Source organism: Gracilinanus agilis, chromosome 1, assembly GCF_016433145.1.
Source record: "Gracilinanus agilis isolate LMUSP501 chromosome 1, AgileGrace, whole genome shotgun sequence".
Lineage (NCBI taxonomy): Eukaryota > Metazoa > Chordata > Mammalia > Didelphimorphia > Didelphidae > Gracilinanus > Gracilinanus agilis.
In genome coordinates this window covers 618,511,798-618,522,655 of record NC_058130.1, presented here as the reverse complement: position 1 = coordinate 618,522,655, position 10,858 = coordinate 618,511,798, and the positions used below count along the sequence as shown (strand labels likewise).

Below are 10,858 nucleotides of genomic sequence, written 5' to 3'. Positions count from 1 at the left end.
ATATAATATAATATAATATAATATAATATAATATAATATAATATAATATAATATAATATCTGAGGCTTTCTGTTGATGGGATTGAAATAAAGAAAGACATCTTACCATGGCAAAGAAGGAAGAGGGCTTATTTAGAAGGAGCCAAAGGAGAGAGAGGCTGTTAGGCCCTGTGCAGGTACTAGTAGGGCCCAAGAGATTTGCAGGACTAAAGGAACCATGAGCCCTCCTTCTGCTATAAGAGGCAGGACTGAGCTGAGAGAAGGAATGGATGTTGGCCAGGTACAAGTGGATGGGGCTAAGGGAGAAAAAAGCCATTAGTCCCTAGCCAGCCCAGAGCAAAAGTAGAGTAGAATTTTTAGACCTTGGTCAAGTAAAGAGACAGGGAAGGGATTAAGGGAGAATGAAAAACCCTTCCTCCTCTGACCAAACTTGGGAATAAGCAAGGAATGGAACCAGCTTCTAATAGGTTAAGATGGTAGTAAGCTCTTTTAGCCCCTGCATGGCACAGTTGGGATGGAGGTAGAGTCAGGGGCCCAAGGGAAGAAAAGACCTTCCACCTCCCATGTGCTGAAGTGAGAGAATCCATCCATCTCCGGCCAGCACACACAGAAGTGGAAGGGCAGAAAGTGACGATGGCTACTGGAAGGAGAGTTAGTTTAGGAGGGGAGACAGAGACAGGCCTAGGAAGGGAGCTTTCTGCCTAGAGAAGGAACTTCTGTTTCTAATATGACTCAGACAGAGTTGAGGGCGATAGAGTAAAGCCTCTGGAGCCTGGACAAACACTGAGAAGAAGATTGAATGAAAGATAGGCCTTCTTCCTCAGGGTTGGAACTTAGACCCAAAGGGAACAAAATGATGGCAGACTTTTGGAAGTTACAAAATTAAAGAGACTTTGATTTCTGACTAGATACTATTCTGAGAGGGAGTGGGTCTGTGGTATGGGGAACCCCTGCATTATTCTGCCCCTGTTTCTCCTACCTCTGATATCAGGGTACAATTTATATTATAATAATTTATATATTTATTTAGTGGAATAGGAACCAGATTCCTGGGCTTAAAGAGGGGAGTTCTCTGTGACTGGGTCCCTTCTAAAGCAGAAGCCTCCAGACAAGTGGGCCTAGGCCAACATGTAGAGTTGGTGGGAGAAGGCCTTAATAGTTCTGACCTTCTCACCCACACAGACAAGGGTGGTGGTAGTTGGCCCTTACCTAGGGATGTTTACAACTCAAACCTAATGATAGAATGTGAGTAGGCTCCAGGATTCTAGAGCAATAAGGCAGTAGCAAGGTGAGTAAGGTCTTTCAATCAATAAAGTACCAGTTTCCCTTTTTTCAAATAACCTTTGAAAACATGTTTCTCACCTCTTCCTCTATTTTTATTTTTTCTTCTTTTTCTTTCCCTCTTTTTTCATGAATAGAAAGAAGTGGGATAGCATTTCCAAGGCTGGAGGGGATCCCTTGCTTTTTACTGCTCAGTTCTCTAGCACAATCTCTCTTTCCTGATTATCATCTTGTGTCTTCTGCTATGGGTTTCTTTAGAAAGAAATATTATTCCAAGGAGAGAAAGGACCTTAGTGAAGATACGAATTAGTCATGTCCTTATACAGAGGTGATCTATTAGATTTTAATTCAGTTTGATCTAAGAAGAATATATTCAGCTCCTATCATTTATTAACTCTTATTTATTAAGCACTATGGCAAGTGCTAGGAATAAAAAAAAAAAATAATGAAAGAAACAGTCTCTGCCTTCCAAAAACTTAACATTCAAAAGTGACCCTGGTAATTCCTTAATGAATCTGTTTCTAAAAGATTTCAGGTTTCTATGACTTTCAGAGTAAATTAAGCAAAAGCACCAAGAAATGATCCAGAAACCATTTGTATTGTTATTCTCATTCACAGATCTGGCGGTACAAAAAAAGAAAGCTTTGGCTTAGCTGATTTAAACAAACAAAAGTTTGGAATGTAAGTACATCAGATGATCTGCTGTTATCCTTAGACTAAAGTTTTGGGAGTACTGTGTTCAGATGTGGGAGGGAGGCTCATTTTAGGGAGAATTTGGATAGTCTTGGGAACCTAGGTGGCACAGTAAGTAAAACAAAAGGACTGCAATCAGTCCTAAATTCAAATCTGGTCCCAGATACTACCTGTGGGACCCTGGGCAAGTCATTTAATCCTGTTTGCCTCAGTTTCTTCACATTCTTCACATTTCCTGTAAAATGATCTAGAGAAAAAGAAAATGGCAAATCACTCTAGTGTCTTTGCCAAGAAAACCCCAAATGGGGTCACATCAGACACAACTGAAAATGACTGAATGAAAACATTGAAAAATTGGAGACTGTCTAAAGAAGGGCAACTAAGATGGTACAGAACACTGAGATTGTGGGCTTGAGCATCCATAGAAGGAAATGGGCATGTTGAACCTGGAAAAGAGAAGAATTAAGGGGGCCGTGAAAACAGGCCTTATGAACTGGAAGAATTATCATGTGGAAGAGGGGCTTATTCTTGGTTCTAGAAGGCAGAATTAAGATCTATGGATGAAAATTATAGAAAGGAAGATTTAGGAGTGATTTAAGGAAAAACTTCCTAACTTTTAAATATATTCAAAACTAGATTCAGTTGCCACGGGAAGTAGTGAGTTCCCCTTCAATATAGGCAAAAATTGGATGGCCACTGGTTTAGGATATTGTATGATAGAAGAGATTCTTATTAAGACATGGGTTAGATTAAAGTGGCCTCTGAGGTGGGGGTAGGGAATATGTATTTATGTAGCTCCTACTATGTGCCATCCATGTGTTAAATGAGATAATATTTGTAAAGCACTTAGCAGCCTTTTTTATTTTTAGATATGGAGACAATGAAGAGAGTCCAGAGTGTAAATCTAAATGATTTTTATTTTATTTTTTACTTTATTTTTTAGAAAAATTTTCAATGGTTACATGATTCATGTTCTTACTTTCCCCTTCACCCCCTCAAACCTGCCCCCCCCCCACCATAGCCAATGTGCATTTCCACTGGTTTTAACATGTGTCATTGATCAAGACCTATTTCCATATTATTGATAGTTGCATTGGTATGGTCATTTCAAGCCTACATCCTCAATCATGTCCACAACAACCCATGTGTTCAAGCAATTGTTTTTCTTCTGTGTTTCCACTCCTGTAGTTCTTCCTCTGAATGTGGGTAGCATTCTTTTCCATAAATCCCTCAGAATTGTCCTGGGTCATTGCATTGCTGCTAGTAGAGAAGTCCATTACATTCGATTTTACCACAGTGTATCAGTCTCTGTGTATAATGTTCTCCTGGATCTACTCCTTTCACTCTGAATCAGTTCTTGGAGGTCATTCCAGTTCACATGGAATTCCTCCAGTTTATTATTCCTTTGAGTACAATAGTATTCCATCACCAGCATATACCACAATTTGTTTAGCCATTCCCCAATTGAAGGGCATCCCCTCATTTTCCAGTTTTTTGCTACCACAAAGAGCACAACTATAAATATACAAGTCTTTTTCCCTATGATGCTAAATGATTTTTAAAAGCATACCAAAAAGCTTCTATAAGTTGTTAGAACTGAATACAAAAAAAGTGTAGTCTTAAATATGTGAATAATTATTATAAAGATAGTCACCAATTCTTTTCTACCTGTATTGAGAACGGAATAGGCTAAGAGGAAATTGACTTAAGCCACAGAATGGAAGACTTGAGTTGGATATAAGAATTTTTGTAGCACGAGAACTGAGAAACTTCCTTCTTTTAAAAAAAAATCTTAGTCTTACGTTTTTGTAGTGGCTTTCATTGTTTCTTCCTAGTACTAGAGGGTTATACTCAGAATCAGGAAGACCTGGGTTGATACTCAGGCCCAGGGTTTTCAAATTCTGCCTTACTTGTTGAATGATACTGGAAAACTACATAATATTTCTGAGCTTCAGTTATTTCATCTGTGAAATGGGGATAATAATACCACCTACCTCACTGGGCTGTTGTGAGGAACAAATGAGATAGTATAAGTAAAAAGTTTTTACAAAATTTAAAATTCTATTTAAATATCAGTTATTTTTGTTGTTACCATTATTTTTATTACCCACATTGAAAATAAGGATAAGTTCATATGAGCACAATCTGAAATATATAGGCCTAAAAGCAATTGGTCTTCATTTCTTTCCTCTTTGTTTATTCATACAAAAACCTCTCTGGAAAGAACAAACTTGGAATGTTTTACATGAAAATATTTATGTTTCCTTAACCTCTCTTGATAAGGAGCAGGGAGGAGAAATAATAGCTAGCATTCATATAGCTCTTTAAGTAAGTACAGCCCATCCAATATATAACTTTTGATCTGTGACTAGAACTTGATCGCTGTGGGTCCAAACTTGTAAACTACTTCTAATGGAGACCAGACAATCTCTCCAGCTTCCTGTCAGCTTATGATTATTCTGGGAAACCTATTGACTTCCTCCTTTTTACAGATGTAAGAGAGACTTGAACAAATCAGAACCCTTTTGGAACACTCTTTTAAGTTCCTCATCTAGGAAGATTTGACTTTCCTTAGTCTGAAACACTTGATGGAGTTTCCCACAGTCATCTTATGCATAAAGAATGAAATTAGAGTCTCCCATGGTTCAAAACAGTATGGATCACAATATGCACACTTGAAAATGCTTATTAAATATTACTGTTGTAAACATAGTGGTTCTCTGTTTTCTTTGCAGGCCAGGATTATGGTAGAAAAAGAACTGCCTTTTCCAGAGGACTGTACATCTAAACAAGAAACAGACATGTCTTTGGATGACATGGAGATGAAAACCGACGACTTGTTAGAGAAGGAGCAGATAGACAGTGGAGGGTTTGGAATGGTGTCCTTGTGTTTTCATAGAAACCATGGGCTTGTGATCTTGAAAAATGTATACACCGGTCCCAAACGCACTGAGTAAGTTGGCATGATAAGATACAGAGAAAACAGAAAAAGTATGCTAGTCAAATCAGGGTTTTAAGGAAAAGAGAAAAAAGTATCACACTCCGTTCATCTAACTTTAGAGTTTATTGGATGATATAGAAACTATATATATATATATACATATATATACTTATCCATATAACAAGGATGTAAGACATATTCTAGTCTACTTTACACCTAGATGTTAGATTTCCTTATTTGTCTGGACAGTGAAAATAAAGCCACACATTTAATTGCTCCCAGGGAGGCTCATCTATCTAAACAAGAGCCCAACCACTAGATGGCTCATAGATATTGGGGCCTTTACAGCTTTTTCTTTGTATCCCTAGCACTTAGTGCAGTGGCTGGCATATAAAAAGTGTTGTTGGTTTTTTTTAACCCTTACCTTCTGTTTTAGAATGAATATCAATTCCAAATGAGTATCAATTCCAAAGCAGAAGAGCAAAAAGGGCTAGGCAACTGGGGTGAAGTGTCTTGCCCAGGGTCACACAGCTAGGAAGGGTCTGAGGCCAGATTTCAACCCAGGACTTCCTGACAACCCTATCCAGTGAGTGTTTATTAAATGCTTATGTACTGACTAGTGGATTGTTAGATTGGATTAGATAGAGGAATCCATCATCTAAGGCAGGGGTCAGCAACATATGGCTCTCGAGCCATATCTGGCTCTTTTGAGGGCCAGATATGGCTCCTTCTGCAGGAGCCATAAAGTCAATTTTTTTTCAGGCGCTGTTACAGGAGCGCACTGTGAGCACCATACGGCTCTCACAAAATTACATTTTAAAAAATGTGGCATTTATGGCTTTCATGGCCAAAAAGGTTGCCGACCCCTGATCTAAGGACTAATAAAAATTTGTCATTTAAGGTGCAGATATTAAAGAGATATCAGTCCATCAATTCTGGATTGTCAGGGTCTGACATGTATTCATTATTAATTCATTTCACTTAGAATTCTAATGGAAGAACTTTTGCTCAAAAGAGCCAGCATTTTGAAATTGTGACAATGTTAAAGGAGGAACCTAAAGAAACAGAATGGCATAGTGGGAAAGAGTATAGCCTAGGGTCAGGAGATTTGGGTTTTAGGTCCGATTCTTTCACTTTCTAGTATGTGTGACCTTGTTAGAGTCATATAGCCTTAGGTTACTCACCTATAAAATGAGTTATATATGTTAGATTATTATGTTATATATTAGAAGGTTATTATTATACACGTGCTACCTACTTTATACGTGTTTTAAAGTTCAAACATTTGCAAATGTGTTTTGAAAAGTTTAAAACACTATACAATTACTGGCTATACCTCACTGGGGAAAAGAAGGTAAAAATAAATGGAAAAGAGAGCAGTTTCTGTTGAATGATGAGGTCAAAAGCTGGACTGCAGAGAGTTTAGGAAAGAATGACAGGAGAGAAAGCAACAGGATTAAGTAAGAGGGTTTGGGGCATTTTTGTTAATTTTTTTTAAGGACCAAAGTGGTGTTTGTAGTTAGAAGGGAAGGAGCCAGTATCTAGTATGCTTGAAAACCAGAGAGAGGATGATGGTTGGGACAATCTACCAAAGAAGACAGAAGGGGCAGCTGGGTAGCTCAGTGGAGTGAGAGTCAGGCCTAGAGACAGGAGGTCCTAGGTTCGAACCCGGCCTCAGCCACTTCCCAGCTGTGTGACCCTGGGCAAGTCACTTGACCCCCATTGCCCACCCTTACCACTCTTCCACCTATAAGACAATACACCAAAGTACAAGGGTTTAAAAAAAAAAAGAATATCATATTCAAAGAAGACAGAAGAGAATAGGATCAAGGGCCTATTTGGAAGGATTGGCCTGGCAAGGAAAAGGGCAGCTTCTTCATTAAAGACTTGAGTGAAGAAGGGTTGGGGGTGGGAATGGTAGGAAGATGTGAGATGAGAAGGAGAGAAAGACCATGAGATGAATGACTTCATTTTTTGGGTGAGGTATAAAGGAAAGTTCTTAACCAAGAGAGTAGACATGGGAAACACTGTGGGATGCTTGAAGACAGAGAAAAACACTTATTAAGCACCTACTTTGTGCAAGGAGGAGCAGCTAATGGCACAGGAGTTAGGAAGACCTGAGTTTATCCTTGGCCTCAGATATGTACTAGCTATGTGACCCTGGGCAAGTCACTTAACCCTGTTTGCCTCAGATTTCTCATCTATAAAATGAACTGGAGAGGGAAAGGGCAAATTACTCTATTATTTTTGCCAGAAAATCCCAAATGGGGTCATGAAGAGTCAAACAGGACTGAAAATAACACAACAATTGCTCGTGGCATTGCAAATACAAAGACAAAATTAAAAATCATTCCTGCTCTCAAGAATCTTACATTCTACTATAAATATAAAATATGGAACTAGATATGTGAATTTATGATCAAAGAAGTCCAGGAATAATTTTTTTAAACCCTTCTCTTCTAGCTAAGAATTGATATTGAGTATCAGTTCCAAAGCAGAAGAGTGGTAAGGGCTAGAGTGGGGATCAAATGACTTGCTTAGGGCCACACAGCTAGGAAGTATCTTGAGTCCAGATTTGAACCCAACACCTCCTGCCTCCAGACCTGGCTTTCTATTCACTGAGCCGTCTACCTGCCCTGAGGCCAAGATTTCTAAGAGTCAGTGATGAGAAAGAGCTGCATTCCAGAATTTAGAAATGAACCTCTTCAATGCTACAGAAATGAAAAATAAGGTATTGAATTTGAGGAACTATAAGTAGGCCAGTTTGACTAAAATATAAAATGCACAAAAAGGAGTAACATTAACTAAGCCTGGAGAGGAAACTGGAGTTAGATTATGAGGAATTCTCAATTCTCAGCTAAAGGGGGTTTATATCTTATTGAAGGGTGCCATTGGCGGACCTTGAGCAGAAGAGTAATGTGTGACCTATGCTTGAGGAAGATTGTTTTGTTGGCTGTGTCAGAGAGGTGACAGAAATCAGTCATCCCACTTAAGAGGTTGTGGGGTAGAGATAATACTAAAAACTTTAAATTAGATGGCCATGTTAGTAGATGGCACAAATACTAAAGATGTGGAGAAAGAATTGATCAGACTTAGCAAGTGATTATGTAAGGGATTGAGTGAGAGTAAATGATCAAGGTTATAAATAGGAATGACTAGAACTATAGTGATACCTTTAACATAGAGAAGTTTGGAGAGGGGTAGATTTAAGCAAAAAAGAAACGAATAATGTCATGGGCTATGTTGAACTTGATGTGCTTGGGGGGGGGGGGGGGTTTGCATCACTTAGTTGTGGAGAGTGATAGGGAATCGATTAAGGAGGAGTTTAAAAATTGTCTTGCTGCCAGTGATCTCCAGTTGAAATTAGATAAAAGAAAATTTGTAGGAGATCTACACAATTTTCAAGATTTTCTCTATTTCTCTGTTTAGTAGCACATGAATAGAAAGGAAGTGGGTGATTGGAGTTAGGATCTAGTCACACGTGAGTACTGAATGGTAAGACTAGGGAGCAAGATATTCAAGAATATAGAAAAATGGAACAGTTGAGCTAGTTCACTAAAGAGTCATTATTGGGAAGAAAAGAGAATACAGCCAGCACAGGGTTGATTGAGAGTGGTGAGGCTGCAGGTTACTGTGAGAATAAAAAAATAGGGAAATAACACTTTATTAGACCAGTAGACAGAAGGGAGGAAGATTTCAGCTCAGTAGAAGGAAAACTTTCTAAAGAATGGAGTTTCCACAAAGTGCAGTGAACTGCCTTCTAAGGTAATAAGTTCTTATCAGAAGTGTTCAGGCTAGGAAGCCATCTGTCACAGATCTCATAGATTAAATCTTTGCTTTGGGGGGGGAAGAATAGACAAGATAATCCTATAAGACTCTTCTACTTCAAAAATTCTGTGACTAGTGCTATTAGAAAATACATGCATTTTGAAATAGTTACAACAACTATAGTTCTTTCAATCTGTGTTACAGACTGCAAGATTATCTGTAGTGTAATTGTAACTTGATTTCCCCTATGATGCAAAGAATAATAGAGAAAGCCTTTGAATCATGTGGAAAGAGGTTTCCAAAAATAATCTATCTGGTGAATTGAGCTTGTATATCTTTTCCTACATAGTTACTTTCTCTAAGAAATCTTTATGTCCGGGGGTGGGGGGGAATGAGGGGGGAAGAAATGGTGTCCATAGAATCTACTAAAAATTCTAAACTTACAGATACTGTTAAAAAGCTAATAAAAGGAAGAAAGTGATAGATTGAGCAGTAGTTCTTTCTGCCCTAGATATTCTCCTTTCGAAACAGAAACTAAGAAAAAGAGCTGTTTGCTGATTGCTGATCATTGCTCACTTCATACTGGTATATATTGTGAGGGGAGTCATATGATAATAATAGCTAGCTTTCATATAGTACTTTAAGGCTTACAATGTTTTATAGATGTATACTTATGTATAATATGTATACTTATACAAAATATGCTATGTATAATCATAATCATATGTATCTATATGTGTAATTTGACACTCACAACATATGTTTTATAAATGAGGAAACGGTCCGAGAAAGATTAAGAGACTTAAGTTTGTGGTATCACATGGCTATGTGGGGCTGGATTTGAATTCATGTTTTCTAGACTCTAAGTCTAGTACTCTATCTACTATACCTCCTACATCACAGGCTCACAGATTTAGCGCTAAATGAGACCTCAGAGATTATCTACTCTAACCCCCTCATTTTACAGATGAGAAAACAGATGCTAAAAAATAGTTAAGGGATACTGTCAACTGAATCACAAGCCCTACTATGCATAGATCATAGTTACTGAAGGTGGTCCATAGTAAGCCCCCTGGCGCTGAAGGCTCCCAGCCTCTCTACCCCTTTAGACCTTTCACTCCTAACTTTCAAAGTAATCCTTGGCACTGAGATTGTAGCCATCACACTCTATTTACCTACATTCACTTAACTCTCTCCAGACACTCCTGATCATTCTTTCATCAAGCTACACCCCAAAAGGACCACTACAGCTCAGGCTTGCAGCCTCCATGTTGTCTGGTTGGTCTTTCTGCATTCCTGTATTTGCTTACACCTGGATAAACATATAGCTATTTCACAGCTACTTTCAGACAATGACAAATTTCCCCAATCTCTCTAGAATGTGTAGTAACATACTCCTTTGTCCAGCTGCCCCACCAATGGTGATAGGTGGGAACTCCCCATACAAATAGCAACTCTTAGTCCTACAGTCTTCCAAGGTACTGACAGAAAGAGCTTTGTGGAATTAATTACTGCCTTTTTTTTTTTAGATTTTTCCACCTCCCTTCCAGAGTTATAAAGATCAGTTGGGATAATATTTTAAAAGTGCTTAGCACTATGTGCCTGACACATAGTAGGTGCTATCTAAATGTTATTATCATCAACATTATAATTATTGAGTACAACTTTGTTTCATTAGTAGCAGACTTTTACATTTAACCAACGTATCAAATCTAGCTAGCTAGTATCTATATTTCTATCAGTTGTTTGTTTTTATTATTATGTTTGTGAATTAGAAACTCAGCAAAATTACCTTTTATATAAACTATGGAGCAGCTACGTAGCTCAGTGGATAGAGAGTAAGGCCTTGAGAGAGGATGTCCTGGGTTCAAATGTGACTTCAGACACTTTCTAGCTGTGTAACTCTGAGCAAGTCTCAACTCCAGTTGCCTAGCCCTTACTACTCTTCTGCCTTAGAAGTGATACTTCTTAATACAGAAGGTAAGGATTTAAAAAATAAATAAAATTAAACGGAAGGTCTTTTTTTTTTGTATGTTGGACACTGGCCAAAAAATAGCAACAGCTGAAATGTCTATGACCCTTAAAGGCTTTCAAAATATTTTATCTCATTTGATACTCACAACAGCTCTGTGAAGTATGCCCCATTTTTATCTCCATTTCATAGAGGAGGAAATTG

General features: G+C 38.2%; 1 protein-coding gene across 1 annotated transcript in view; it reads left to right on the top strand.

Annotated features, from left to right (window-relative positions):
• The first annotated feature begins 1,921 nt into the window (after positions 1–1,921).
• RIPK1 (receptor interacting serine/threonine kinase 1) overlaps positions 1,922–10,858 on the top strand; it is a 37,972-nt gene continuing 29,035 nt past the window's right edge. Inside the window, exons 1-2 of the mRNA XM_044668209.1 lie at positions 1,922–1,961; positions 4,709–4,926. Coding sequence (XP_044524144.1) covers positions 4,718–4,926 — 209 coding nt within the window. The 5' untranslated portion in view covers positions 1,922–1,961; positions 4,709–4,717. The remainder of the gene's footprint in view (positions 1,962–4,708; positions 4,927–10,858) is intronic.